The sequence below is a fragment of the Salvelinus sp. IW2-2015 genome, linkage group LG9 (assembly GCF_002910315.2).
Source record: "Salvelinus sp. IW2-2015 linkage group LG9, ASM291031v2, whole genome shotgun sequence".
NCBI lineage: Eukaryota > Metazoa > Chordata > Actinopteri > Salmoniformes > Salmonidae > Salvelinus > Salvelinus sp. IW2-2015.
In genome coordinates this window covers 9,124,512-9,151,553 of record NC_036849.1, presented here as the reverse complement: position 1 = coordinate 9,151,553, position 27,042 = coordinate 9,124,512, and the positions used below count along the sequence as shown (strand labels likewise).

Here is a 27,042-nt window from a genome sequence, read left to right as displayed (position 1 = left end):
TCTACAGTAGCCTCAACAGCACTCTGTAGGGTAGCACCATGTTGTAGCCGGAGGACAGCTAGTTTCTGTACTCGTCTGGGTACATTGACTTCAATAGAAAACCTAGGAGGCTCTTGGTTCTCACCCCCTTCCATAGACTTACACTGTAATTATGACAACTTCCGGAGGATGTCCTCTAACCGATCAGAGCTCTTGCAGCATGAACTAACATGTTGTCCACCCAATCATAGAATCAGAGAATGAATCTAGTACTAAAAGCATAAGCTACAGCTAGCTAGCAATGCATAAAATATGTTGAATAGTTGACTCAAAGAGAGAGAAAAGCACTAGTTAAACAGTTTTGAACAAATTAGGAGAGGCAAGAGAGAGTGAGGGAGATGTTGTTGTATTTCACTTTCACTTATTTAGCTAGCGAATGCAGCTAGCTAGTTTAGCCTACTCAAACACCCGGTTCAAACAGAGAGGGACGCTATGTTAGCTAGCTGGCTATGGCTGTTCAACACTGGAATTCTTCCAAGTCAAGGTAAGCTTTTGGTTTTTATTAATTTCTTGCCACAGGGCCTGCCGGTGTAACTGCTTGCTGCTGACTGTACACTGTTCTAGTAGCTATGTTGACTATCACATATAATAATAATATTGTGACAACGATGTAGGCTGTGTGTAGCGGTTAGCAATTATGATATCAAGGTTTGGCCTGGATAGGTTTTTTCGCCTGGTCACAGAAAGCTGATGTATTGTGCACTGAAGTCCACAAGTGAAGGAAAAATGTGAGAGGAGAGCGCGTAGATGCGAGAAGGAATACAAAGTCCAAATTGACCATGTTTTTTTTATGTGGCTGCTATGAAAGTGAACTGTGTCTGTGTGTGATCAGGGGTGCATTCATTTAGCCGATTCTGTTGAAAAACGTTTCTTAAATGGAAGCAAACAGAACAAAACGGGGATAAACATTCCTAAATTTGTCCAACAGAAACTCTCGTTTGCAACTGTTGGACTAATGATTACACTGTAGATCAGATAAATCCAGGCAAGAGTGTGCATGGCAGAATTGAATATGTCAATGTCTGTCACCTTGATTACTCAAATTTCTTTCGACCTGTGCACCTACACTTCCGGTTAAAAAGTTTTAGAACACCTACTCATTCAAGGGTCTTTCTTTATTTTCACTATTTTCTACATTATAGAATAATAGTGAAGACATCAAAACTATTAAATAACACATATGGAATCATGTAGTAATCAAAAAAGTGTTAAACAAATCTAAATATATTTTATATTTGAGATTCTTAAAAGTCCACACTTTGCCTTGATGACAGCTTTGCACACTCTCATGAGAGCCAGTTTCATCACAGCGCTTGATGGTTTTTGCGACTGCACTTTCAAAGTTCTTGAAATTATACGGATTGGCTGACCATGTTTTAAAGTAAAGTAGTTTTTGCTTATTTGAGCTGTTCTTGCCATAATATGGACTTGGTATTTTACCAAATAGGGCTATCTTCTGTATACCACCCCTAACTTGTCACAACACAACTGATTGGCTCAAACGCATTAAGAAGGAAAGAAATTCCACAAATTAACTTTGAACAAGGTACACCTGTTACTTGAAATGCATTCCTGGTGACTACCTCATGGAGCTGGTTGAGAGAATGCCAAGCGTGTGCAAAGCTGTCATCAAAGCAAACAAATATAAAATACATTTTGTTTAACACTTTCTTGCTTACTACATGATTCCAAATGTGTTATTTCATAGTTTTGATGTCTTCATTATTATTCTACAATGTAGAAAATAGTAAAAAAATAAAGAAAAACCCCTGAATGAGTAGGTGTGTCCAAACTTTTGATAGGTACTGTACATAAACTCAGCAAAAAAAGAAACGTCCCTTTTTCAGAAACCTGTCTTTCAAGGATAACTCGTAAAAATCCAAATAACTTCACAGATCTTCATTGTAAATGGTTAAAACACTGTTTCCTATGCTTGTTCAAGGAACCATAAACAATTAATGAACATGCACCTGTGGAACGGTCGATAAGACACTAACAGCTTACAGACGGTAGGCAATTAAGGTCACAGTTATGAAAACTTAGGACACTAAAGAGGCCTTTCTACTGACTCTGAAAAACAGCAAAAGAAAGATGCCCAGGGTCCCTGCTCATCTGTGTGAACGTGCCTTAGGCATGCTGCAAGGAGGCATGAGGACTGCAGATGTGGCCAAGGCAATAAATTGCAATGTCTGTATTGTGAGACGCCTACGACAGCACTACAGGGAGACAGGACGGACAGCTGATCGTCCTCGCAATGGCAGACCACATGTAACAGCACCTGCACAGGATTGGTACATCCAAACATCACACCTGCGGGACAGGTACAGGATGGCAACAGCAACTGCCCTAGTTACACCAGGAACGCACAATCCCTCCATCAGTGCTCAGACTGTCCTCAATAGGCTGAGAGAGGCTGGACTGATGACTTGTAGGCCTGTTGTAAGGCAGATCCTCACCAGACATCACCGGCAACAACGTCGCCTATGGGCACAAACCCACCGTCGCTTGACCAGACTGGACTGGCAAAAAGTGCTCTTCACTAACGAGTCGCAGTTTTGTCTGACCAGGGGTGATGGTCTGATTCGCGTTTATCATCGAAGGAATGAGCATTACATCAAGGCCTGTACTCTGGAGCGGGATCAATTTGGAGGTGGAGGGTCCGTCATGGTCTGGGGCGGTGTGTCACAGCATCATCGAACTGAACTTGTTGTCATTGCAGGCAATCTCAACGCTGTGCGTTACAGGGAAGACATCCTCCTCCCTCATGTGGTTTCCTTCCTGCAGGCTCATCCTGACATGACCCTCCAGCATGACAATGCCACCAGCCATACTGCTCGTTCTGTGCGTGATTTCCTGCAAGACAGGAATGTCAGTGTTCTGCCATGGCCAACGAAGAGCCCAGATCTCAATCCCATTGAGCACGTCTGGGACCTGTTGGATCGGAGGGTGAGGGCTAGGGCCATTCCCCCCAGAAATGTCCGGGAACTTGCAGGTGCCTTGGTGGAAGAGTGGGGTAACATCTCACAGCAAGAACTGGCAAATCTGGTGCAGTCCATGAGGAGGAGATGCACTGCAGTACTTAATGCAGCTGGTGGCCACACCAGATACTGACTGTTACTTTTGATTTTGACCCCCCCCCCTGTTAGTCACATGTCTGTGGAACCTGTTCAGTTTATGTCTCAGTTGTTGAATCTTGTTATGTTCATACAAATATTTACACATGTTAAGTTTGCTGAAAATAAATGCAGTTGACAGTGAGAGGATGTTTCTTTTTTTGCTGAGTTTATAACTAGGAATAAAGTGACAGATAATAAACAGTAGCAGCAGAATGCGTGATGAGTCAAAAATTTTGTGCAAAAGGGTCAATACAGAAAGTCCGGGTAGCTATTTGGTTGACTATTTAACTAACTATTTAGCAGTCTTAAGGCATTGGGTAGAAGCTGTTTAGGGTCCTGTTGGTTCCAGAGCATCGGTAAGGCTAGCCGTGTGGTAGCAGAGAAAACAGTCTATGACTTGGGTAGCTAGAGTCTTTGACCATTTTTAGGGCCTTCCTCTGACACCCCCTTGTATAGAGGTCCTGGATACCAGGGAGTTAGCCACAGTGATGTACTTGGCCGTACGCACTACCCTCTGTAGCGCCTTGCTGTCGAATGCCAAGCAGTCGCCATACCAAGCGGTGATACAGCCAATCAAGATGTTCTCAATGGTGCAGCAGTATAACTTTTTAAGATTCTGAGGGCCCATGCCAAATACTTTCAGGCCCCTGAAGGGGAAGAGGTGTTGTCGTGCCCCCTTCACGACTGTGTTGGTTGTGTGCTCCACTACAGCCCCGTCGATGTGAATGGGGGCGTGCTTGGCCCTATATTTCCTGTAGTCCACAATCAGCTCATTTGTCTTGCTGACATTGAGGGAGAGGTTGTTGTCCTGGCAACACACTGCCAGGTGTCTGACCTCCTCCCTATAGGCTGTCTCATCGTCATCATAGGTATGACTATAGCACTAGCTTAAATCATATGTCGTTTTAATCACACCCCACATGAATGGGGATCCTAAAGAAAAAGATGTAGGCTATAGAACATCTCTTACATATTTCAATTACACACACTAACGGGCAGCTATTTTTTAAATCAGTGCCATTTGACAATAATTTATTTAATTATGCAATTATGACATATTGCATGATCAGTAAAATCCATAAAAATGCTGATATTCAAACATGTAATAGCCTAATCATCAGGGATTTGGGCATATCTTTTTCTTGCCTAGTTAAATAAAGATTAAATTAAATTAAATCAATTATATTATTAGCTTTTTATGCATGCCTTATGTTACCATTCCTAGCCTTTATAGCCTATTTGGCATACAATGAAATGCTATACAAACCAATAAAAACACATGAAAACATATAGGCAGACAATATGTGACCTGCCCGGAGAAACTTTACACCATGACAAAACATCACAGAGATCTCATTTAAATTGGTTTTATTACCTGGTGGGCGTCCCAGGTAATTCTGCAAGATCGCACCTTAATTTTGCTGCATTGTCCTTCAACTGTAAATTCCTGTACAGCCTCAACATGTTTCCACTCCATTCTTTTCAATCAAATCGTTCCTCTACTCATCCAGCCAACGTAGCCCCGGTCACCAAGCCAATGAATGACAATGCACCGATTCCTATCGCAACTTTCGCACTTGTCCGATGCGGTGATTTACGAGTCTCTTCCTATGGCTCAAGGAGCACGGTTTGTTATTCCCCTCGTGTCACGTTAGAACATGTAAACCAGCGTGCGCATTCCGTAAACAGGGAGGGCAAATCAAGTCCGTGACTCAGTCGGGATGAGATGGACCGGTATAGTTGTCACATCCATTTAGCCTGGCGAGTAACGGGTCACACTATATGTTCCTACAACAAACACCCCTAGCTACCTTTAAAAAAATGTACGTTGGTTATAAGAACATCTCAAACATGTTTCAAAAGCGCCCATTCTTCGTCGCTGACGTGACTTTGTGACTGCGTAAGTTTTTCTCCCCTGTGAGGGATTTGTCCAATTTTGACGTGCCAGCAGTTCTTTTCACTCTCCCTCTCTCGCTCCTCCTCTCCTCTCTATGCTGCTGGAGCCGGACTGCAGTACGAGAACATCCCCTCCCTTTCCCATGCTCCTGCTGCCATAAAGTCTCTGCGCCACAGCTGTCTCCCGGACAGGTACTGGGACCCTCCTGATAATGCACTTAATGGAAATTTAGGGGAAACAAAACCTTGTATTAATCTCGCGCCAATCATTCCAGCGCTTTCATGCATCATATTCTAAAATTGCTGTGATCTCAGAAATACAGATTACACTTCTTGCATAATAAATGTCATTCTCAATAGAACCTCAGAGTCAGTCTCAAACATAAATGGTATGTACAGTTGCTGCTTGCGCCACACACAAATCCCAATTCTAAGGACCTAATCATTATGACACCTAAACTGTCTTCAGTTTTGATTCCCCCACCCCCCCAACAAATGTACAATGGAAAAAGAGCAGATAATAATCTTTATCAACAAACCCTTGACCTGTTTTGACATAATCAAAGTTATTCCCTAACCCCGCTGTTATTTCTATAATTACACACAGTTGTGCAAACAAAGGTGTCAGTGTCATGTCAGCCATAAGGGTCCATCCAACCACTGCTGCCTGAGCCTTGCTCTGTTGTAGCCACAGCTCACTCCCTTACAACACATCCAGTAGCAGGAGCATGTGAGGGTGGAGGCAGCACACTTCATGTCTAGGAGAAAGGGAGGAAGGAAATGAACATACAGAGAGATGTAGAGAGGGAGGATAAAGAAGAGGAGGGAAAGACACTGACAGACAATGAGATCAGCACAATGTGCTGGCGTAGGCAACTTCTGTTTCTCCCAAAGTTGCCTCTGTCTCCACACTGAACTTTCAACTTTCAGTCTGGTCGAGTTGTAACGCTCTAGACTCTGGACCACATATGCCCATCCACAGGGTTCGGGTCTCGGCTTAGCCCTTCCTACCAGTCATTCATCCTTCAGTGTCTCCCCCCTAACATCTGCCTATACTGTCTGAAAACCCATAAAAAGATCAAAGGACGTTCAAATCTCCAATCTCCTTAAAAAAAAAGGATCGCTTGGATTGAGTTGGCCTACATATAACTGATAAGACACAAACTTTCCTGACAGTGAACTACTCCACCCTGTGAAGACAATGACGCACAGAGAGATATGAGGTTGCTAAGAATCAACATAGTACAGTAGACTATACTGTCAATTTTTTTTTTAAATAAACCACTGACAGCCAACCACGACAAGCCCATGAGTTGCAGCTTGAGTGCCCCTTGATCAGAAAGAGACACCATGCTACATGTTATCAATTAACCGTAGTCCTGAGTGTCTCAGTTGTTAGATCATAGCGCTTGCAATGTCAGGATTCCAGTTGTGGCCACCCATACAAAAATGTTGCTTTGGATAAAAGTGTCTGCGAAATGGCATATTATTTATACACTATATATTCAAAAGTATGTGGACACCCTCTCAAAAGAGTGGATTCGGCTATTTCAGCCACACCCATTGCTGACAGGTATATAAAATCCAGCAGACACCCATGCAATCTCCATAGACAAACATTGGCAGTAGAATAGCTTTAATGATTGACTTTCAATGTGGAATCGTCATAGAATACCACCTTTCCAACAAGTCAGTTCGTCAAATTTCTGCCCTGCTAGAGCTGCCCCGGTCAACTGTACGTGCTGTTATTGTGAAGTGGAAACGTCTAGGAGCAACAACGGCTCAGCCGCGAAGTGGTAGGCCACACAAGCTCACAGAACAGGACCGCCGAGTGCTGATGCACGTAGCACGTAAAAATCGTCTGTCCTCAGTTGGAACTACTCACTACTGAGTTCCAAACTGCCTCTGGAAGCAACGTCAGAATAGGAACTGTACGTCGGGAGCTTCATGAAGTTGGTTTCCAAGGCCGAGCAGCCACACACAAACCTAAGATCACCATGCGCAATGCCAAGCGTCGGCTGGAGTGGTGTAAAGCTCGCCGCCATTGGACTCTGGAGGAGTGGAAAAGCGTTCTCTGGAGTGATGAATCACACTTCACCATCTGGCAGTCTGACGAATCTGGGTTTGGCGGATGCCAGGAGAACGCTACCTGCCCGACTGCATAGTGCCAAATGTAAACTGTAAAGTTTGGTAGAGGAGGAATAATGGTCCGGGGATGTTTTTCATGGTACGGACCAGGCCCCTTAGTTCCAGTGAAGGGAAATCTAAACACTACAGCATACAACGACATTCTAGACGATTCTGTGCTTCCAACTTTGTGGCAACAGTTTGGAGAAGGCCCTTTCTTGTTTCAGCATGATAATGCCCCCGTGCACAAAGCGAGGTCCAAACAGAAATGGTTTGTCGAGATCAGTGTGGAAGAACTTGCCTGGCCTGCACAGAGCCCTGACCTCAAACCCATCGAACACCTTTGGGATGAATTGGAACGCCGACTGAGAGCCAGGCCTTATTGCCCAACATCAGTGCCCGACCTCACTAATGCTCTTGTGTCTGAATGGAAGCAAGCCCCCGCAGCAATGGTTCCAACATCTAGTGGAAAGCCTTCCCAGAAGAGTGGAAGATGTTATAGCAGCAAAGGGGGGACCAACTCCATATTAATGCCTATGATTTTGGAATGAGATGTTCGATGAGCAGGTGTGCAGATACTTTTGGTTATGTAGTGTATTTACAGTAACCCCACCCCAGTAACTGTAACCTCAGCACACACACACACACACACACACACACACACACACACACACACACACACACACACCAGTGAGAATCAGTGTAACGGCGTTCCTCCTCCTCTTCATCCGAAGAGGAGGAGCAGGGATTAAACCAAAATGCAGCGTCTTGATATGACATGATTTATTTTAAGTAAAGACGAAAACACGAACTTCACTTGAAACTAAACAAAACAACAAACGGAGTAGACGAACCTGAACATAAGAACTTACATAACACGATGAACTCACGAACAGGAAAATGACTACACAAAACGACGAACGAACGAAACAGTCCCGTATGGTGCAAACAAACACAGACACAGGAGACAACCACCCACGACAAACAAAGTGAAAACACCTACCTTAATATGATTCTCAATCAGAGGAGATGAAAACCACCTGCCTCTAATTGAGAACCATATCAGGTACCCAAAACCAACATAGAAACAGAAAACATAGACTGCCCACCCAAACTCACGTCCTGACCAACTAACACATACAAAAACTAACAGAAAACAGGTCAGGAACGTGACAATCAGCCCCCCAAAATGATCTTAAAACAGTTATTTCATGAGATTGTTGTAATCCATCAGGACTGACTGACTAAGAGAACCAGTCCTGAATAAAAGCACTCACAACTAAAGGTAGATGCACTGACGCTAAACGTGTTAAGTTACTAAGCTAAATTATATACAAGGTTATCTGCCTCTTTTAATACATTCATGGCGGAATCTGAACTTGAAGATGTGCACATGTAACTCAAATCAAATTCAACTTTATTTGTCACATTCACCGAATACAACAAGTGTAGACCTTACCGTGAAATGCTTACTTACAAGACCTTAACCAACTGGCTGTCAATGAAGGACATAAGCGAACGTTTGAGTGACAGATGAGTATCTCAGATCATAAACTGTGAAACTAAATGCAATTGCTTTTGAGCACTGCCTGGGGACAGCATCTAGGGGAAATTGTTGATATGTGACACAAAAATAATAGCCAAAGAAAGCAGTCAGGATTCCAGCCTGGGTCAGAGATGCCAGACCGTAGTAAGTTGAGCTTTATCTCCTGTTTTCACATGGACAAACTCTGAGGGAACTGTAATCATGCCTGTCACTAAGCCTTCTTCTAATCCTCTGTACTCTACAAACAACAACAGACACACACACACTCTAATACACACACTCACTCGAGCACAATCTAACACGCACAAAAACACACACACACAGCATTACTTACTTGAGCACACTAACACACACACCCACAGTCGCACAATCGAGCACACACACACACACACACACACACACACACACACACACACACACACACACACACACACCACACACACACACACACACACACACACACAGCAATGCACGCTCTGCCTCTCTCTCACAGTTAAAAAAAATCTCTTAAAGAGAGTGACCGAGGAAGTCCTTGGCATTACAGTAAAAACATTTTTTTTGGCCCTATGGATAGGAATTATTAAGACTTGAAATGCTAAATCATGACGCCATACAGCTTTCCTTCCCATTCACAAAGCTAATGAGCAGGCAGGCATTATGCCAGGAAGTGTGTTTGTTTACTGCAGTGTGTGAATGTGTGCATTTTGTGTGTGTGTGTTGTGTTGTGAGAACTTACCCTGTCCTCACAAGGCTGGTCTGAGCTCCCTCTACTGCCTTTGCTGGACTGGTCCTGAGAGAGCTGGGTCCCTGAATAGCAAAGAAGGACATTACATCAGACAACAGTGCACATAACCAGTCACTAACACAGTAGCGCAGTACAGCGTTAACAATATAGATTACAATGACCAATCAAGAATCTAGATCACACATGACTCAATAATGAAACGCAGAGGTCTACAAATCATGAGGAGAAAAACACATTCCTAACAAAATGACGTTGACATACACCTACTACACAGGATAACAATTGCTTCAGGATACAGCCCAGGACAAATCTATCACGAGTCAGACATCTGATCACTATCACCACAGCCATACCTTCTAGGACAACTCACTGCATTGCGGTCTCCTAACCAACTTCCAAACTCCCCTGTCACACTAGTCTCAGACTGGATAAGAGCAGATGCCTGGCGCGGAACAGTATAGTACAGCCCCCACAGAGCCCTCAGTCAGATAGTGATCTGGTCTAATGAGTCCAAACACTGAGCCAGAGCTGTCCAGGATCCAGTATTAAGTCTAATTATCATTGGTTGGTTCTCCGCTGGGCCGGCGCGCCGTGCCATGTGACTCCAGTCCAGAGTCATAAGGGAGGGGCGTTTGTCCTTAACCGTGTGATCCCAAACGGTTCGTTTACCCAACCGTCCCTCCCTCAGGCACTCAGTCCAGTGTCCTGGACTCTCTATTCTCTTTGGTGAAACAGCCCCCCCCCCCAACTGTGTCATCTATAAATAGCTAGATGTTTAATTCCCTAAATCCTGGGCCTGAATCACTATGTGGGTAATCCTGTCAGTCAGCTGCAAATACCTCAACCTCAATGGGCCGGTCCTCATTACAATGCCCCTCAGGCAGGGCTATAGGAGGTTCAACGTTAATGGGCCAGTCCTCATTACACTATCCCCCAGGCAGGGCCTTAACATGTTCAACCTCAATGGGCCGACTTGTGCTCATTACAGTACAATGCCCCCCAGGCACTATCCCCCTGCCCTCCACCACAGGTCAGGTCCCAGTCAGGCACCAGTCCCCTGCCCTCCACCCCTGGCCAGGCCTCCACCCTCCTTAACCCTGCAGGCCTGGGTGTCTCTCTCTCTGATCCATCTCAGGTGCACCGGTCAGAGGAGGTCACAGGCGAGGAGACCAATTAGCCGCAAAAGAGATTAGTTACATAAAAGCCAGTCAGGCAGGCAGGCAGGCCAACCATTCAGAGCCATCACACACACACACGCACACAAACACTCAGCCACGTGGAAAGGGACAGACAGAGCCAGTTATGTGTCATGGAAAAACAGGATTGAGAGCTCTAACAGGAACTCGGGAGCCAAAACAGAAACACACCTTCCTGTTCAAAGAAACAAAACAAAAGCACAGTGTATGTCCCAAATGGCATTCTATTCCATTTATAGTGCACTACTTTTGAGTCTTTTTGACCAGAGCCCTATGGGCACTGGTCAAAAGTAGTGCAGTATTTAGGGAATAGGGTGCCACTTGGGACACAAACATTGAGCTGTTCCAGAATTGAGAGAATATACTGCTTTTCATGAGAACCTTCTTTATGATAATGGCTTCTCAGTGAATGTCTGGTTTATATTATCTGATCTGTTACTAGCTAACTGAGAAACAGAATAAGTCTGCGTCAGAAATGGCACCCTATGTTCTATATGGAATAGGGTGCCTCTGTCCAAAAGTAATGCACTCTATAATGAATAGTTTCACTTCAGGTACAAAGGTAGCATACTATACAGGGAATAGCGTGCCATTTAAGATGTAGCCTAAGTCATGGGTCAAGCCTGAATGTGCTGTTATAACTCCATGTCACTCATTGTCATGTTTGGCTTGACAATGACAGTAATGGTGTTGGCAAGAGCATAAACAGATCTGGGACCAGGCCTGGCGAGGGCCAGTCACCCACCCTGGTTTCTGCTCTCTGAGGGGGAGTCTTCGTGTCTCAGGTAGAACCTGACCTCCATCCTCCTAGAACCCCACTTCTGCAGGTGCTCATACATCAGGTAGTCAAAGGGGATCACTCTCTCTGGGGAGGACAAGGAGAACAGAGTTATAATATACTGTAGTTATAATATATACAACACTAATGAGAGGATCACTCTATGGGAGGGAGAAGAAAACAGGAGTTGTTGTTAGACACATAGACTTGGGTAATTATCTATTGGTGATTGTAAAGTGACATGGTGGGTTGATTGCCCCTCAGCCCTGATGATCATTAGAGATTAACTAAGTACTTTCTATTAATAGAATAGGATAAACCACATAAGCCCCCACAGCTATACTCTGGCACTGACACACTGTATTGGGTCGCGATGAAGAGAAATACCTGTCTTCAGTAAAGAACCCATGAAAGTCAGGCCAACCTTATTGGCACTGTAGCTAGCTACTCTATTTTCCCTCACTAGGGCATGTGTTCATGTGCTCCCTGGCCTGTGCAGCCGGGTTTGGGCTGTGAAAACATTGAAATAGAATTACGATTCCATTCAAGTCAACATTCTGTAGTGGGTGGACCGGCGGCCATATTGATTGTACCCATGAGTGTACTGTCAAATTGCTGTCTGCAGTCTGAGCTTCAAAAACAAAACTGCTGTGGTCTGAGGTGCTTTTTCTGTTCCAGTAATTCTATTTCTACGTGACGACAGGCCCACAGGCTATGTATGTAAACAAGCACCAGAGCCTGGAGGGTCATAGAGAGACATCCTGACCCACTTTCTATCCCGCCTCACTGTCTGTCTGGGACGTACAGGCTGCCTGAGACAAGAACATCATTGTTGTATGTCAGGGGCAGACCACCACTGCTTTTGTTCAGGGAGGGGAGAGGAGAGGGTCATTAGCCAAGTCAAATTTCTCAATGATGGCTGGCTGTCAATGTCTGTTTCCACATTTTGTTGTGTTACAGCCTGAATTTAAAATGTATTAAATTGAGATATTTTGGTCACTGGCCTACACACAATACTTTATTAATTGTTACAAATGAATACAAATGAAAAGCAGTCTTGAGTTAGTAAGCATTCAACCCCATTTGTTATGACAAGAATAAATACATTCAGGAGTAAAACTTTGCTTAAAAAGTCACATAATAAGTTGCATGGACTCTGGGTGTTTAACATTATTTTTTAACCTCATCTCTGTACCCCACACATACAATTATCTGTAAGGTCCCTCAGTCGAGCAGTGAATTTCAAACACAGATTCAACCACAACCTACCTACCTTTTGGTAGATGGGTAAAAAAAAAATAGACATTGAATTCCCTTTGAGCATGGTGAAGTCATTAATTACACTTTGGATGGTGTATTAATGCACCCAGTCTCTACAACGATACAGGTGTCCTTCCTAACACAGTTGCCAGAGAGAAAGGAAACCACTCAGGAGGCCAATAATGACTTTAAAGAGTTACAGAGTTTAATGGTTGTGATAGGAGAAAACTGAGGATGGATCAACAACATTGTAGTTTCTCCACAATCCTAGTGGAATGAAAAGAAGGAAGCCTGTACAGAATATAAATATTCTAAAACATGCATCCTGTTTGCAACAAGGCACTAAAGTAATACTGCAAAACAAATTGCAAAGCAATTCACTTTTTGTCCTGAATACAAAGTGTTATGTTTGGGGCAAATCCAAAACAACACATTACTGAGTAACACTCTCCATATTTTCAATCATAGTGGTAGCTGCATCATTTTATGGTTATGCTTGTAATCGTTAAGGAATGGGGAGTTTTTCAGGATAAAAAGAAATGGAATGGAGCTAAGCACAAGCAAAATCCTAGAGGAAAACCTGGTTCAGTCAGCTTTCAACCAGACACTGGGAGATTAATTCACCTTTCAGCAGGACAATAACCTTAAACACAAATCTACACTGGTGTTGCTTACCAAGAAGACAGTGAATGTTCCTGAGTGGCCGAGTTACAGTTTTGATTTAAATCTATGTCAAGACCTGAAAATTTGTTGTCTAGCACTGATCAACAACCAATTTGACAGTGCTTGAAGAATTGTGAAAAGAATAATGGCCAAATGTTGATCATTGCTATCCAGGTGTGGAAAGCTCTTAGAGACTTACCCAGAAGGACTCACAGCTGTAATCACTGACAAATGTGATTCTAACATGTATTGACTCAGGGTGTTGAATACTTATCTAATCAAGATATATTAGTGTTTTATTTTTCATATTTCTTTTACAAATGTAAGAATGTTTCTTTAGAGTATTTTGTGTAGATCTTTAACAAAAAACTGTTTGCAACACAACAAAATGTCAAGGCACTGTATATCAAGACAATCAGTTGAATAGATCCATGCAAAACTTGGAAGAAATCACTACAAGTTCATTTTAAGAAAGTCACGAAGCAGAGACCAACTATAAAAAAAAAATACAGTGCTTTGCTAAATATCTGTAAAGCTAAGATTTTCAACTTGTCACTTTGCTCAGTGCATTTAGAGCTTGTGACGAAGCTCAACACCAGTCAGTCAGTGTAGCAATAAAGCAGTCAGTTAGTTAATCCCAGAGGTTAGGGGTTGAAGATTAGGTTAGATAGGTTCGAGGTTAGAGGCTAAAGATGAAAGCATCACTTACCTTTTCCCTTCCAGACCTCAGCCAGGTGACACCCGTTCTCTCCGGCCTCCTTACAAAACTCAACCACATTCTTACAAGTGGTCTCTGGGGTGATGGGCACCTCTGTCAGCATCTGCTGGCTGTCACTCAAGTACACTGTCAGGATCATCTGCATGAGGGAGACATAGAGAAATAGCTTGTTAAACGTACTATGTATCTCTGACAAAGCATAGCCTGGGCTCATACTGTATATGCCTTAGCAAACTCTTATATCGTAGTCATGAAGAGTTGGCTACAGCACATACATACCTGGGATCAAGCTACTGACTGGGATCAGACTACTGGTAATATCTACACAACGTACATATGCCAGGAATTTGAATGCATGTAACCCAGGGAGGAAAGCTCTTGAATTACAGGAAATGTCCCCTTAGCTCCGGTTGCCCTCTAACCTAAATACATTTACATCAAATGCTTTGCCTTAAAGACAGAGGCACTCAGGAGGGAGAGAGAGAGACTATTGAAGACTGAGCTGAGCTATAAACATTAGAGGAGAGATATTACAAGCGCAAAGATATTACAGGCAGACTGCCAAACCAACATGCTTAAAGTAAGAGTGATTTGGTGGCATCATGACAAGTTTGCTTCCGTTAGTGCCTACAACCTATTGGTAAATAAAAACAAGATCGGTTATTGAAATTCCTAGCACAAAAAAAAAGAGGCAACACGAAGGTGTGTGTGTGTGTGTGTGTGTGTGTGTGTGTGTGTGTGTGTGTGTGTGTGTGTGTGCGTGCCTGTAATACAGTATTTGCTCTCAATAAAGAGTACTGAGAAACCACATATATAAATAGGATTTCCTGGTAAAATGAGAGGTGACGTCCTCCTTTCCAGATTGACAATCTGTAGTAAACGGAAATGGGGGATAATCTGCTAAATTTAGGATTAATCTGCAAATTTGGGTTGCGGAATCCAAATATGTTCCTCTCTAAATGTCATACCCCCCTTCCTGCTGCAGCGGATACTTCCACTATAGGATTGACATAGACAGAGGTGCTTGACACTGGTCCCTTGGCCTGTATAAACCATCTGTATAAACCCTCTGCCTCCACTCTGTAGTGGCTCAGCCCAGCCCCATAAACATGTCTAAACCACAGACACACCGACCGAGACAAGCCCTGCAACGGGGCCGCACGTCCAGTCCAAGATGTAAGGTAATCTCTCACTGCCAGAGCACACGCACAGACACGGACAGATAGATTGAGAGGAGGAATTCTGTAAGGCGCAGATTACAACATAGAGAGCACTATAATAATGAGATTATAAACATGTGTATGTCTGTGTCCATGGGGTGACAAGTGAAAACATACACCAGGAGAGAGAGAGAGAGAGAGAGAGATAGAGAGCAAAAACAAATCCAGGAAGGGAAGGTTATTGTAGGGGGAAAAGGATAAACTATGTTTTTCTCCGTAGGGATTGGCCTGTAGTAGTATCGACTATACAGGGAAAAAACATTCTATCAAACAGGAACCAACCAACCAACAAGGTTGAGAAAACCCAAACCAGTCCTGAACTCATCATCGGTGCTAAATATTCTCTTGACACACAGGAACGTGTTTGCCAACACGCATGCATCTGTGATCTACTCTGTCCTGCATCTCTTAATCTGCCCAGAGATGCTGTTATCTCTCAATGAAAGGTCAGAAACCAGACAGAAAAAAAGCTAAAAGAGGGGCTAAACCTACCTCTGCCTAATAGTATTAAACACTCACACTGAGCAGCCTACTACACGTTAGTTCTGCATAGGAGAGCCAGCCAGACACACACAGTAACATGTTAACATTCATAATAAACTTTCACACAGTCAAGTAACATTGTATACCTACAAAAAGAAACCTCACATACGCCTAACACCTAGAATCTAATCCCCTTGAAAATTATGTGCAAAAAGATACAATACACATTCATATGCATCAGCAACATTCTGTACTCAACCACATACATACTGTGCCTTTCCTGTCTCCTGTCTCCTCACCCGAACTACACTCATTCACTAACAAAAACATCAACAGCCCACCAACCTCTTAAACTTGCACAAACACTTAACATACAAGCACACTCTCCAGCTTCCGAAAATGACTCCTAGCCAGCTGTGAATGCCTTTTGCTATTTTAAGCAGCAGCACATGGGTACCGTCAGAGTCAGACTCAAAGCTGGACAGGACAGAACAGCGGCAGCGCCCACCTCCCAGTCAGCTCCAGCCAGTCCAGTGCTACAGCTATAACCCTGTGTCTGTCTGTCTCTCCGTCCGTCTGTCGGTTCACCTTATCCGCCCTGCATGGTGTCTTCCTGCCCTGGTTTCTCAGCTGCTGTGGCTGCGGCCCGGGACGGACCCTCTGGAGCCAGGCCTTGTCCTTGTCCTTGGTTACACTAACCAGACTGTGCAGCACCATGCTGAAGAACTTCTTCATAGAGTCGGAGGGAGAAGACTCACACAGGCAGACAGGAGGGCAGGCAGGGCTGAGAGAGACTCACTGCGTGTCCGTCTGTGTGCACGGGTCTCCAAGTTTGTGCGTGTGGGTGACACCAGGCACAAGGCAGGAGAAGGGTAGGGGTGGGGGTGTCAGTGACTGAACGTGAGGAGCGTAGTCAAGTTGGGGGTGGTGATAAATGCAGCCAGAGCCAGGGCCAGGCAAGGGGTAGGGGTAATATAACGTGGCCGCCCCCCTTCAGAATGAGATTCCCTAGGAACAGGAACAGCCGTAGGGCTGAGAGAGATAAGAGGCGCCTGGTGACACTAACCAGACCAGGCTGTCACTGTCACAGGGCATCAATAGGAGGAACAGGACACTCAGTGACCACAGACACATAATCATCCAGCTAAACAACACACAGAGGCATCCAGGCTGTATCACAACCGGCCGTGATTGGGAGTCCCATAGGGCGGAGCACAATTGGCCCAACGTCGTCGGGTTTGGCCGGTGTAGGCCGTCATTGTAAATAAGAATTTGTCCTTAACTGACTTGCCTAGTTAAATAAAGGTTATGTCAAATTAAATTAAATTAAACACACACACAGAGGCACACACATTCTGACTGTTCAAACGTTCAAATGTTCCAGCAGCTACATAACTTTTTATTTTTTATTTAACCTTAATTTAACTAGGCTAGTCAGTTAAGAACAAAATCTTAATTACAATGACGACCTACCCTTAAACTTAAACTTGCTGAGAGGACAAAACTACAATAATTCCATTTGTTAGAGAACAAATGATCCCATCCCATCTCATATATTTTTTCTCTATTCTCATTCACTTGATTTTTGGTCTGAAGAAGTGCAGAATGGATCTCCTGACTGATTTCCATGAAGCCCAAATCTAATGGTTGTGCCAGCAGCATCCCGGGCCTTGTCAATAATAAATCTGAGGACACAAAGCAGGTGTTGTCGCAGTGGGCCTGGAGCTGGGCTGACTGATGAACCACTGCCTGGAAACAAATCCCTGTGATGCACAGTTTACCCTGTTACTCAGACCTCATCTACCAGGCAGAGAGAGATAGAAAGTGAGTGTGAGTGTGTGTGTGTGCGTGCGTCTGTGTGCGCGTGTGTGCAAAACCCTTCTAATATCCACTTCTGATTCAGAGGCAGTCCTATGGGGCAAGATGTTTATAAACAACGTGTCTTATGCTCCTTAAAAGGAATACCGCCGAGGCATCAAACGAACCACATGAAAAGTATAACAAATCATTAGAGAGATTTGAGATACAGTATCTCCTTATCAGTGGATGGATTTGCAACATGTCTGATTGGTGAAAGACATAGTGTGTGTGCACTACTTTTAACCAGGTCCCAGGACAGACAACAGAGATAAGAACACAAAATGCAGACAGACAGTGTGAGGTTTCAGAGTCAGACACATTGGGACTGACCCGGACCAACCAACCGACACCTGATTTAGTGTCCTGGCTGGCTCCCCTGTGCAGCACAGAACAGAACAGTCAATAAAGTCTCCATAGCAACCACTGTGTCTGTGGAAACACGCTTGCCTGGCACCCCTAGAAAAGATCCCAGACAGACAGTCCTGTTCTTCTTGAGATTGTGGAAGTTAAACACAGGACATGACTGTAAACAACACTCTCCATCCTCAGTCTATTCAATGGAGCTGACAGCCTCCCATTCACACAGCTGACATACATGCCTAGTGGGTTAGCACATTGACGCGGGACTGGGGGGGAGTGTTTACCATTAAGTCAAGAGGTTGAATGGAAGGTTCCGTTTTGATAAGGTGAGGATCGGAACCTAGTTTGTTTTGGTTCGGATGTATAGCTTTCTCTGTGATAGAACCCTGCCTTGGAGCAGCTGACATAGACTAGCACTGTTTGCTCCATGTTCTGCTACAAACAGAAATGTACTTTATCCTCTAGTTGGCGAGATCACGGTTGGGTTGAATTCCATTTCAATTCAGTCAGTTCAGCAAGTAAACAGAATTTCCAAATCCAATTTTCCTCTGTGATTTCCCCCCCAATTGGAATTGGAATTTCACTTTACTTCTTTAATGGACTGAATTGAAATGGTATTGACCCAAAACCTGAGAGAGAAGCATCAATACAAATGGCACATGGCAGGGCAGGAGTCATAACAACGACAGCTCCCTGCAGCTCGACTACACAGTGATGTCATGCGTCACTTACACTAATGAGAGCTGAGGAGGAGATTTTTAGACTCTGCCCTGATATGATCGAGGAAGAGAAGGAGGGGGACTCTCACTATAACAACAACAGTAAGTCAGTAAATTAAACAGGTTAAGTCTGTAAGCCTACAACTGGCTACTGGTCAAGTCATGAGATGAGATGAGAGCGTACAAAATGGCTCATGATCAAAATCAGCCAGTTAACTACTAGAGGGCTCTGAACTTCATATTTGGCTTGTAACACTGCCATTGTAGTAGGTTATATGCTATTGGTTGTGATGTTTATAATACTCAAACTACCAATGATAATTCATGTACAACCCAGTCAATTTCCCATGTAGGTTCAGCAGCTCAAAATAAGACTTATGATAATACTCAGTCCACTAGCAGCTTGTCTTTTCTGACTATTCCACCCAAATGGTCAATTCCGCTGTCTGTTTAAAAGCTATGAGAGGGGTTGTAAATCTGGGTGGAAATAAAGGGAATAGGGAGGGAGTACAGTTGAAGTCGGAAGTTTACATACACTTTAGCCAAATACGTTTAAACTCAGTTTTTCACAATTCCTGACATTTAATCCTAGTAAACATTCCCTGTTTTAGGTCAGTTTGGATCACCACTTTATTTTAAGAACATGAAATGTCAGAATAATAGCAGAGAGAATGATTTATTTCAGCTTTTATTTCTTTCATCACATTCCCAGTGGGTCAGAAGTTTACATACACTCAATTAGTATTTGGTAGCATTGCCTTTAAATTGTTTAACTTGGGTCAAACGTTTCGGGTAGCCTTCCACAAGCTTCCCACAATGAGTTGGTTGAATTTTGGCCCATTCCTCCTGTGTCACGTTCTGACCTTTATTTCCTTTGTTTTTGTCTTTATTTAGTATGGTCAGGGCGTGAGTTGGGGTGGGCAGTCTATGTTTGTTTATCTATGTTTTTCTATTTCTGTGTTTGGCCTGATATGGTTCTCAATCAGAGGCAGGTGTTAGTCATTGTCTCTGATTGGGAACCATATTTAGGTAGCCTGTTTTGTGTTGGGTTTTGTGGGTGGTTGTTTTCTGTCTTTGTGTGTCTGCACCAGACAGTACTGTTTCGTTTTTTTCACATTTGTTGTTTTTGTATTTTGAGTGTTCACCTTCATTAAACAAGATGAACAATTACCACGCTGCACCTTGGTCCTCTTCTCCTCCAGACAACAACCGTTACATCCTGACAGAGCTGGTGTAACTGAGTCAGGTTTGTAGGCCTCCTTGCTCGCACATGCTTTTTCAGTTCTGCACAACTTTTCTATAGGATTGAGGTCAGGGCTTTGTGATGGCCACTCCAATACCTTGACTTTGTTGTTCTTAAGCCATTTTGCCACAACTTTGGATATATACTTGGGGTCATTGTCCATTTGGAAGACCCATTTGCGACCAAGCTTTAACTTCCTGACTGTTGTCTTGAGATGTTGCTTCAATATATCCACATAATTTTCCTACCTCATGATGCCATCTATTTTGTGAAGTGCACCAGTCCCTCCTGCAGCAAAGCACCCCCACAACATGATGCTGCCACCCCCGTGCTTCACGGTTGGGATGGTGTTCAGCTTGCAAGCCACCCCCTTTTTCCTCCAAACATAACAATGGTCATTCTGGCCAAACAGTTATATTTTTGTTTCATCAGACCAGAGGACATTTCTCCAAAAAGTACGATCTTTGTCCCCATGTGCAGTTGCAAACCGTAGTCTGGCCTTTTTATGGAGGTTTTGGAGAAGTGGCTTCTCCTTGCTGAGCGGCCTTTCAGGTTATGTCGATATAGGACTTGTTTTACTGTGGATATCAATACCTTTGTACCTGTTTCTTCCAGCCTCTTCACAAGGTCCTTTGCTGTTGTTCTGGGATTGATTTGCACTTGTCGCACCAAAGTATGTTCATCTCTAGGAGACAGAACTCATCTCCTTCCTGAGTGGTTTTACGGCTGCGTTGTCCCATGGTGTTTATACTTGTGTACTATTGTTTGACAGATGAGCGTGGTACCTTCAGGCGTTTGGAAATTGCTCCCAAGGATGAACCAGACTTGTGGAGGTCTATAATTTATTTTCTGAGGTCTTGGCTGATTTCTTTTGATTTTCCCATGATGTCAAGCAAAGAGGCACTGAGTTTGAAAGTAGGCCTTGAAATACATCCACAGGTACACCTCCAATTGACTCAAATGATGTCAATTAGCTTATCAGAAGCTTCTAAAGCCATGACATCATTTTCTGGAATTTTCCAAGCTGTTTAAAGGCACAGTCAACTTAGTGTATGTAAACTTCTGACTCACTGGAATTGTGATACAGTGAATTATTGTCTGTAAACAATTGTTGGAAAAATGTATTGTGTCATGCACAAAGTAGATGTCCTAACCGACTTGTCAAAACTATAGTTTGTTAACAAGAAATGTGTGGAGTGGTTGAAAAAGAGTTTTAATGACTCCAACCTAAGTGTATGTAAACTTCCGATTTCAACTGTAATTGTAAGGGAGAGATAGGAGGACTACCTTAGCAGTCGGACTATAGGGGCGAGCGAGATGGGCTTGTGCAGAGCTGAAAGCTCATCTGGTGTGGGAAATTACCCAGAAATTCAGCCATCTCACCCAACCTCTGTGACGCACAGCGAGGCCGTCCCAGACCATCACAATCCACAGGCTAATCCCTTCCGTCATTCAAACAGCAACTGACTGACTCTCTCTCTCCAGCCTGGTCTCCTCTCCACGCAGCCGCAGGAGGGTAAATTGATAAAGTACACTCTAACCTCCATGTCAACTTGTTTTGACATTGCATTGTTGTTTTTAGCTGTATAGATGATGTATTTTGGATGTTTCCAGTGTATTTGGATTACTTTCAGACAATGCGATTAATTGCACTATTTTTTTGTTGTTGCAAAAGTAGCTATGCAATTCTGAAGTTTCAACCCACTTCCCTGCCTCGTTAATTATATAAGTAAAAAATTGCTCAAAGAGCAAAAGCCAATTAGCAGGCATGAGGAGAGCCTTGTTGGAACCGTGTGTGTGTGTGTGTGTTCTTTCTTACACTGACATCAGCTACTGGTGGACTGACACTGACAGGGAGGTTACAGGTCATGGTGAATGTGCGTCACTGTGTGGGTGATCACCAGAATTGCCTGTCTGTCACTGTTGTGTGGGGATCTTACATCGGCTACCCTAAAAGTCTGCCTTACTCCCCTTAATGTTCACTCTCTCTCTGTGTAGTTGTATAGGCAGGCAGAGAGTTGAGAATATGCATAGATCAGTGGTCTATCAAGTGATGTTTAATCATAGTAAAAAAATGATATTGCAGTGATTTGTCTCATTCACCACCTGCTCACACTCTCTCACACACACACACACACACACACACAAACACACACCACTCAAACACAAAATGTGGATGAAAGGACAAAAAAAGTACATTGTAATTGATGGGAGTACTGTAGCTCATCCACCACTCAAATTTGCAGACTCACAATCCATATGTAGCCTAAAGTTAATTATATATTTTTTTATTAGAGCTCATTTGTTCCAAGCTATTCATTCCACGGGCATTTATTAATTCAATCCACAATCTATTTCCAAGACCTCTCAAAGTAAAAAAATTATATATTCTCTTCTATCTGATTACTTTTACTTACCGGCATCATGACTGCAGTGAAACAATAAATATGTTTATTCCAGCCAATCTCTTGGAGTAACACACTCCCCTGTCTGCCTTCTTTGCCTCCCCTAGCCTATGTTGCCGGACAGGCCGGTCCGAATAACCGGTCGGTAGAATCTGCGTCGCGCTCCAGAATCAGATATAATCGTCCTAAAGCAACGATGCTTGATCCCACAGAGACGCACACAGACGCTGAAGGCGAAGTGTGTCACTGCACGCAATAGTCACAGAACATCACACAGCCTAGTTGGGTGGCATGTTGTTTCAGGGAATTTGCTGCTAAGCGTTACGCTGTAATGACAGTGATTGAACGAGTGCACGCCACAAATAATTCACCGATTGCCTTTACACGATTCGACTGCCCTCCCGCGTGCTCTAATATGTAGGATAATCCAAGGACAGGACACGGACTGGGACAGACCAAGTCCGACCCCCAAAAAATTAACAAAGACTATTGCTCTGATCTTGGTTATCCGTGAGATAGTAGCCAATTAAAAATGTTGACCCAAACTCTCTAACGTAGACTTAATATCAAGGGAAAAAATGGACATGTCAAACCACAACAACGTTAGTTTGACTTTCAAGCCCAGACTGGTCTCATAGACTAGACGTAACATAGTAAATGTAAATCCGAGACACTGACATTAGTATATGTTACGCTTAGTGTGGTTACATAACATGGAAGGTTACTTAACGCAAAAACGAAAGGATGGTGGTTCGGTAGGAGTATAACATGAACATCTAGCAACCCAAAGGTTGATTGTTCGAATGTCATCGCGGACAACTTTAGCATTTTAGCTAATTAGCAACTTTGCAACTATTTAATACTTTCTTGCTACTTTGCAACTACTAGTCCTCGTTGATGTGACAAAGAAAATCTATATAGAACAAAACTAACTGTTTTAAATGCACAAGATAATGCAACACACTCTCCATCAGCAGGGGACAAACGTCAGTGACAGGCATGCTTCACACAGAGAGAGGAATGATAACATTGTACTATTTTGAGGTTGATGCAAAAATATATATACTGATTAACCTCATAAAATAGGCTACCAGAGTATTTGTCCTTTAGTTCAGTTGTTTTAACTCTAAACCAAGTTTATCTGCATGAGAGCAGTTTCAAAACAAGGATGATGCAGATTTAAATGGAACTTCAGTGTCATCTTGTGTCCATACTGTGAAATTAGTTGCTTGCAAGGATGTGTCTAAATGAAGCAGCCTAAACAAATAGTTAGCCCTTTATCTATAGTTAGTTACAGGGAAGGGGAAACAATTTATTGGATTCAATAAACCGTCATTGTTAAGTAACATAGTAGATGCAGTGAACAGTTGGGAGCTGTGAGTTGATGGTTCGGATTACGGGATGCCAAGGTCATATTTTTTCGATATTCTGGTCCAGTTAAAGGGTTGTTCAGATTCACTTAGATCTGTGGACCATACTTTTGGTCAGAATATGAGCTTTTCAAAAGTTGTTTATATATTATAGAGATCAGTCCTTTTGGGAGCCCAGATACTTTAGTTATAAATCCCATCATTAGATGGTTTGGTAGTTGGGTTTCCCAAGGGACTCCATAGGCCAGCATAGCTGACCTAAGTTTTAAATATAGAAAAAAGGAGTTGCCTGGTAATGTGCATGTGTCTTTCAAATCTTGGAATGTTCTCACAACATTACTGTCCATGATATCGGCAAGGGTACGGATTCCACATTTGTACAATTGGGAGGATGCAAATGGCCGCCCTCCAGATCGCAAGGCATTATTGTGAAATAATGGAGTATGGGCATGCTATTATGATTTCCAATTACATCGTTTTTCAATTTTGCGCCAAAATAGAAATTGTGTGAGCAGTAATAGGACGAAAGCATAGTTATTATTGTTTAAGGGACATTCAGTGAAGACCACCTCTTCCAGGGCAATTGGAGACACCATATATCTCTGTTCTCAGCCAGGGGGCGGAAGAATCATGTCTAAACCAATTTAGGATGGGGCGAAATGCTAGAGCCTGAAAATACAATTTAAAGTTTGATACAAATAGTCCTCCTACATATTTCCCTCTTTGTAAGTTTTTTAATTGTATCAGAGATCGCTTACCTTGGCATATACATTTTTAAGCCGCAGCAGGCATTTTATCCCAATAGCCAAAAGGGAAAGACATGGGAAGCATTAAACTACATTGCCTATTTTGACAATAGATATTCTGCCGGTTAAAGCAACTGGGATATTAGTCCATCTACTGAGGTCGGATTGAATTGATGTGAGCTTTCTGTTAAAGTTTCTGCCAATGGTTTGATCTAAGGAAGGAAATACACTATACAGTGCCTTTGGAAAGTATTCAGACCCCTTGACTTTTTCCACATTTTGTTACGTTACAGCCTTATTCTAAAATGGATTAAATAAAACAAAATCCTCATCAATCTACACACCATACCCCAGAATGGCAAAGCAAAAACAGGTTTTTAGAAATGTTTGCTAATTTATACAAAATTCAAAACAGAAATATCTTATTTACATAATTATATGAGACTCAAAATTGAGCTCAGGTGCATCCTGTTTCCATTGATCATCCTTGAGATGTTTTTACAACTTGATTGGATTTGGAAAGGAACACACCTGTCTATTTAAGGTCCCACGGTTGATAATGCATGTTAGAGCAAAAGCCAAGCCATTAGGTCAAAGGAATTGTCCGTAGAGCTCTGAGACAGGATTGTGTCGAGGCACAGATCTGGGAAGGGTACCAAAACATTTTTGCAGCATTGAAGGTCCCCAAGAACACAGTGGCCTCCATCATTCTAAGGAGAAGGGCCTTGGTCTGGGAGGTGACCAAGAACATGATGGTCACTCTGACAGAGTTCCTCTGTGGGGATGGGAGAACCTTCCAGAAGGTCAACCATCTCTGCAGCACTCCACCAATCAGGCCTTTATGGTACAGTGGCCAGACGGAAGACACTCCTCAGTAAAAGGCACATGACAGCCCGCTTGGAGTTTGCCAAACGGCACCTAAAGACTCTCTTTACCATTCCTTTAATTAACTTATGGGATACAATTATCTTAAAATGGAGTTATCAATGGTTGTAATTCACATTTTCTTTGTTATTTTAATTTAACTGGCAGTGTTTTTTACGCATGTGAGTTGTGTCAAAAGGGAAGAAGTGTATTGTTGTTGTTTTGTTTTTGTCTTTCTTCAATACAAATCTCACCAGATTCGGTCTGCTGGATGGTCTGGATTTCTCCCTAAGGATTAGCCCTCCATCTCCCTGACCCTGTAACCCTGCGGTGAGCATGCCAAGATTATAGGGGAGTACAAGCAAATTTGAAGGAAAAAATGGTGTCAACTGTGTTGTTATTCTCTTTGACATTTGTCTTAGAAATCTGTATTAAGAATGTTGTTTATCATACAGTGAATAATTTGTCTGGATTTGTTGAATCAGAAATGCACTAAACTAAACTGTTGTTCTGGTCTGTCCTCTCTCGAGGTTATGGCGAAGGTGACCACAGATGGTATCTAGAAGTAATGGGGAAGGGATCATTCGACCGAGAACAGTGTGAGCCTCACCCCCTCTAACCGGCTGAAGTAATGGCGACAATGGTGTCCACTATGGTCCTTCACCTGAGTTCGAGACAGCAACCTGTACACAGCATCCAGTCGAAGCTATCTACTGCCTTTTTTCTCATGCCTTTTCTCTCAGGAGTGCGACATGAGTCCACGTGGAGTGAGCATGGAGAGATCCCGTCCAAACTTCTCTCATGCTGCTGGTGTACTAGTAAGAAAATGGACAAAGACATAATGGACCGTAAATGACAGGTGAGCAATTCGTCTGCTTGGAAAAATCTGATTATTACCCAGATATTGAAATCGGGATATTATCAAGGGCCTTCCACTAATCAATCCTCAGGTACCCTAATATGTAAATAAACAATCAAATTTAAGATGGAGAATACCGGAGACCATTAGCGGAGATAAATAACGAAGTACGTGCCCTCACCGGAACGCGCAACAAACACTACAGCCAAAATGGGAGCCACTTACTAAAACTACAAATTCTAGCTCATTTTTCTAAAAACAAGCCTGAAACTCTTTCTAAAGACTGTTGACATCTAGTGGAAGCCCTAGGAACTGCAATCTGGGAGGTATTCCTTTTATATTCCCATTCCCAGCCATTGTAATGAGTGGTGAGCTGGAAAAAAATAATCTATAATCTAATGCTTACCTTAAAATGTAACGATTATTATCACAGAAGTGATAAGAGGCAATGTGAAGGAACATTTTATGTTTGTGCTTTTCTAATAACCAATTTTAATGGGTTCATGCAAGTGACTGATTGATCGTGCCAGGGAGGGATCCTCATGATCAGTATCTTCAATTTGGCAGTACACCCAGAACATTGATTTGAGAACGGAAAGGGATATCTCAGTTTCAAGGTCTTAGCTTGGAGAGAAGAAGCTTCATGAGGTATTGGTCTGTCTCATGCATGAACCAAATGTTAGTGATTAATTCATTATGAATAAGCTAAATGTAACTTGTCTGTGTAAACGGTATATAAGAGAACTAACAGGACTTCCCCGGTGGAGCTCACTTCAGACCAGTACTTTATGCATCTAAGTTTGACTGTGACCGCTGGTGGTAATTTCCA

General features: G+C 43.0%; 1 protein-coding gene across 1 annotated transcript in view; it reads right to left on the bottom strand.

Moving 5' to 3' along the window:
- The window catches only part of LOC111968540 (apoptosis-stimulating of p53 protein 1), a 35,013-nt gene extending 18,378 nt beyond the window's left edge, over positions 1–16,635 (bottom strand). The window contains exons 1-4 of the mRNA XM_070445127.1: positions 16,376–16,635; positions 14,076–14,223; positions 11,411–11,530; positions 9,461–9,531 (exon numbers count right to left, since the gene is read on the bottom strand). Of these exons, the coding sequence (XP_070301228.1) occupies positions 9,461–9,531; positions 11,411–11,530; positions 14,076–14,223; positions 16,376–16,522 (486 nt within the window). The 5' untranslated portion in view covers positions 16,523–16,635. The remainder of the gene's footprint in view (positions 1–9,460; positions 9,532–11,410; positions 11,531–14,075; positions 14,224–16,375) is intronic.
- Between the last annotated feature and the right edge of the window lie 10,407 nt (positions 16,636–27,042).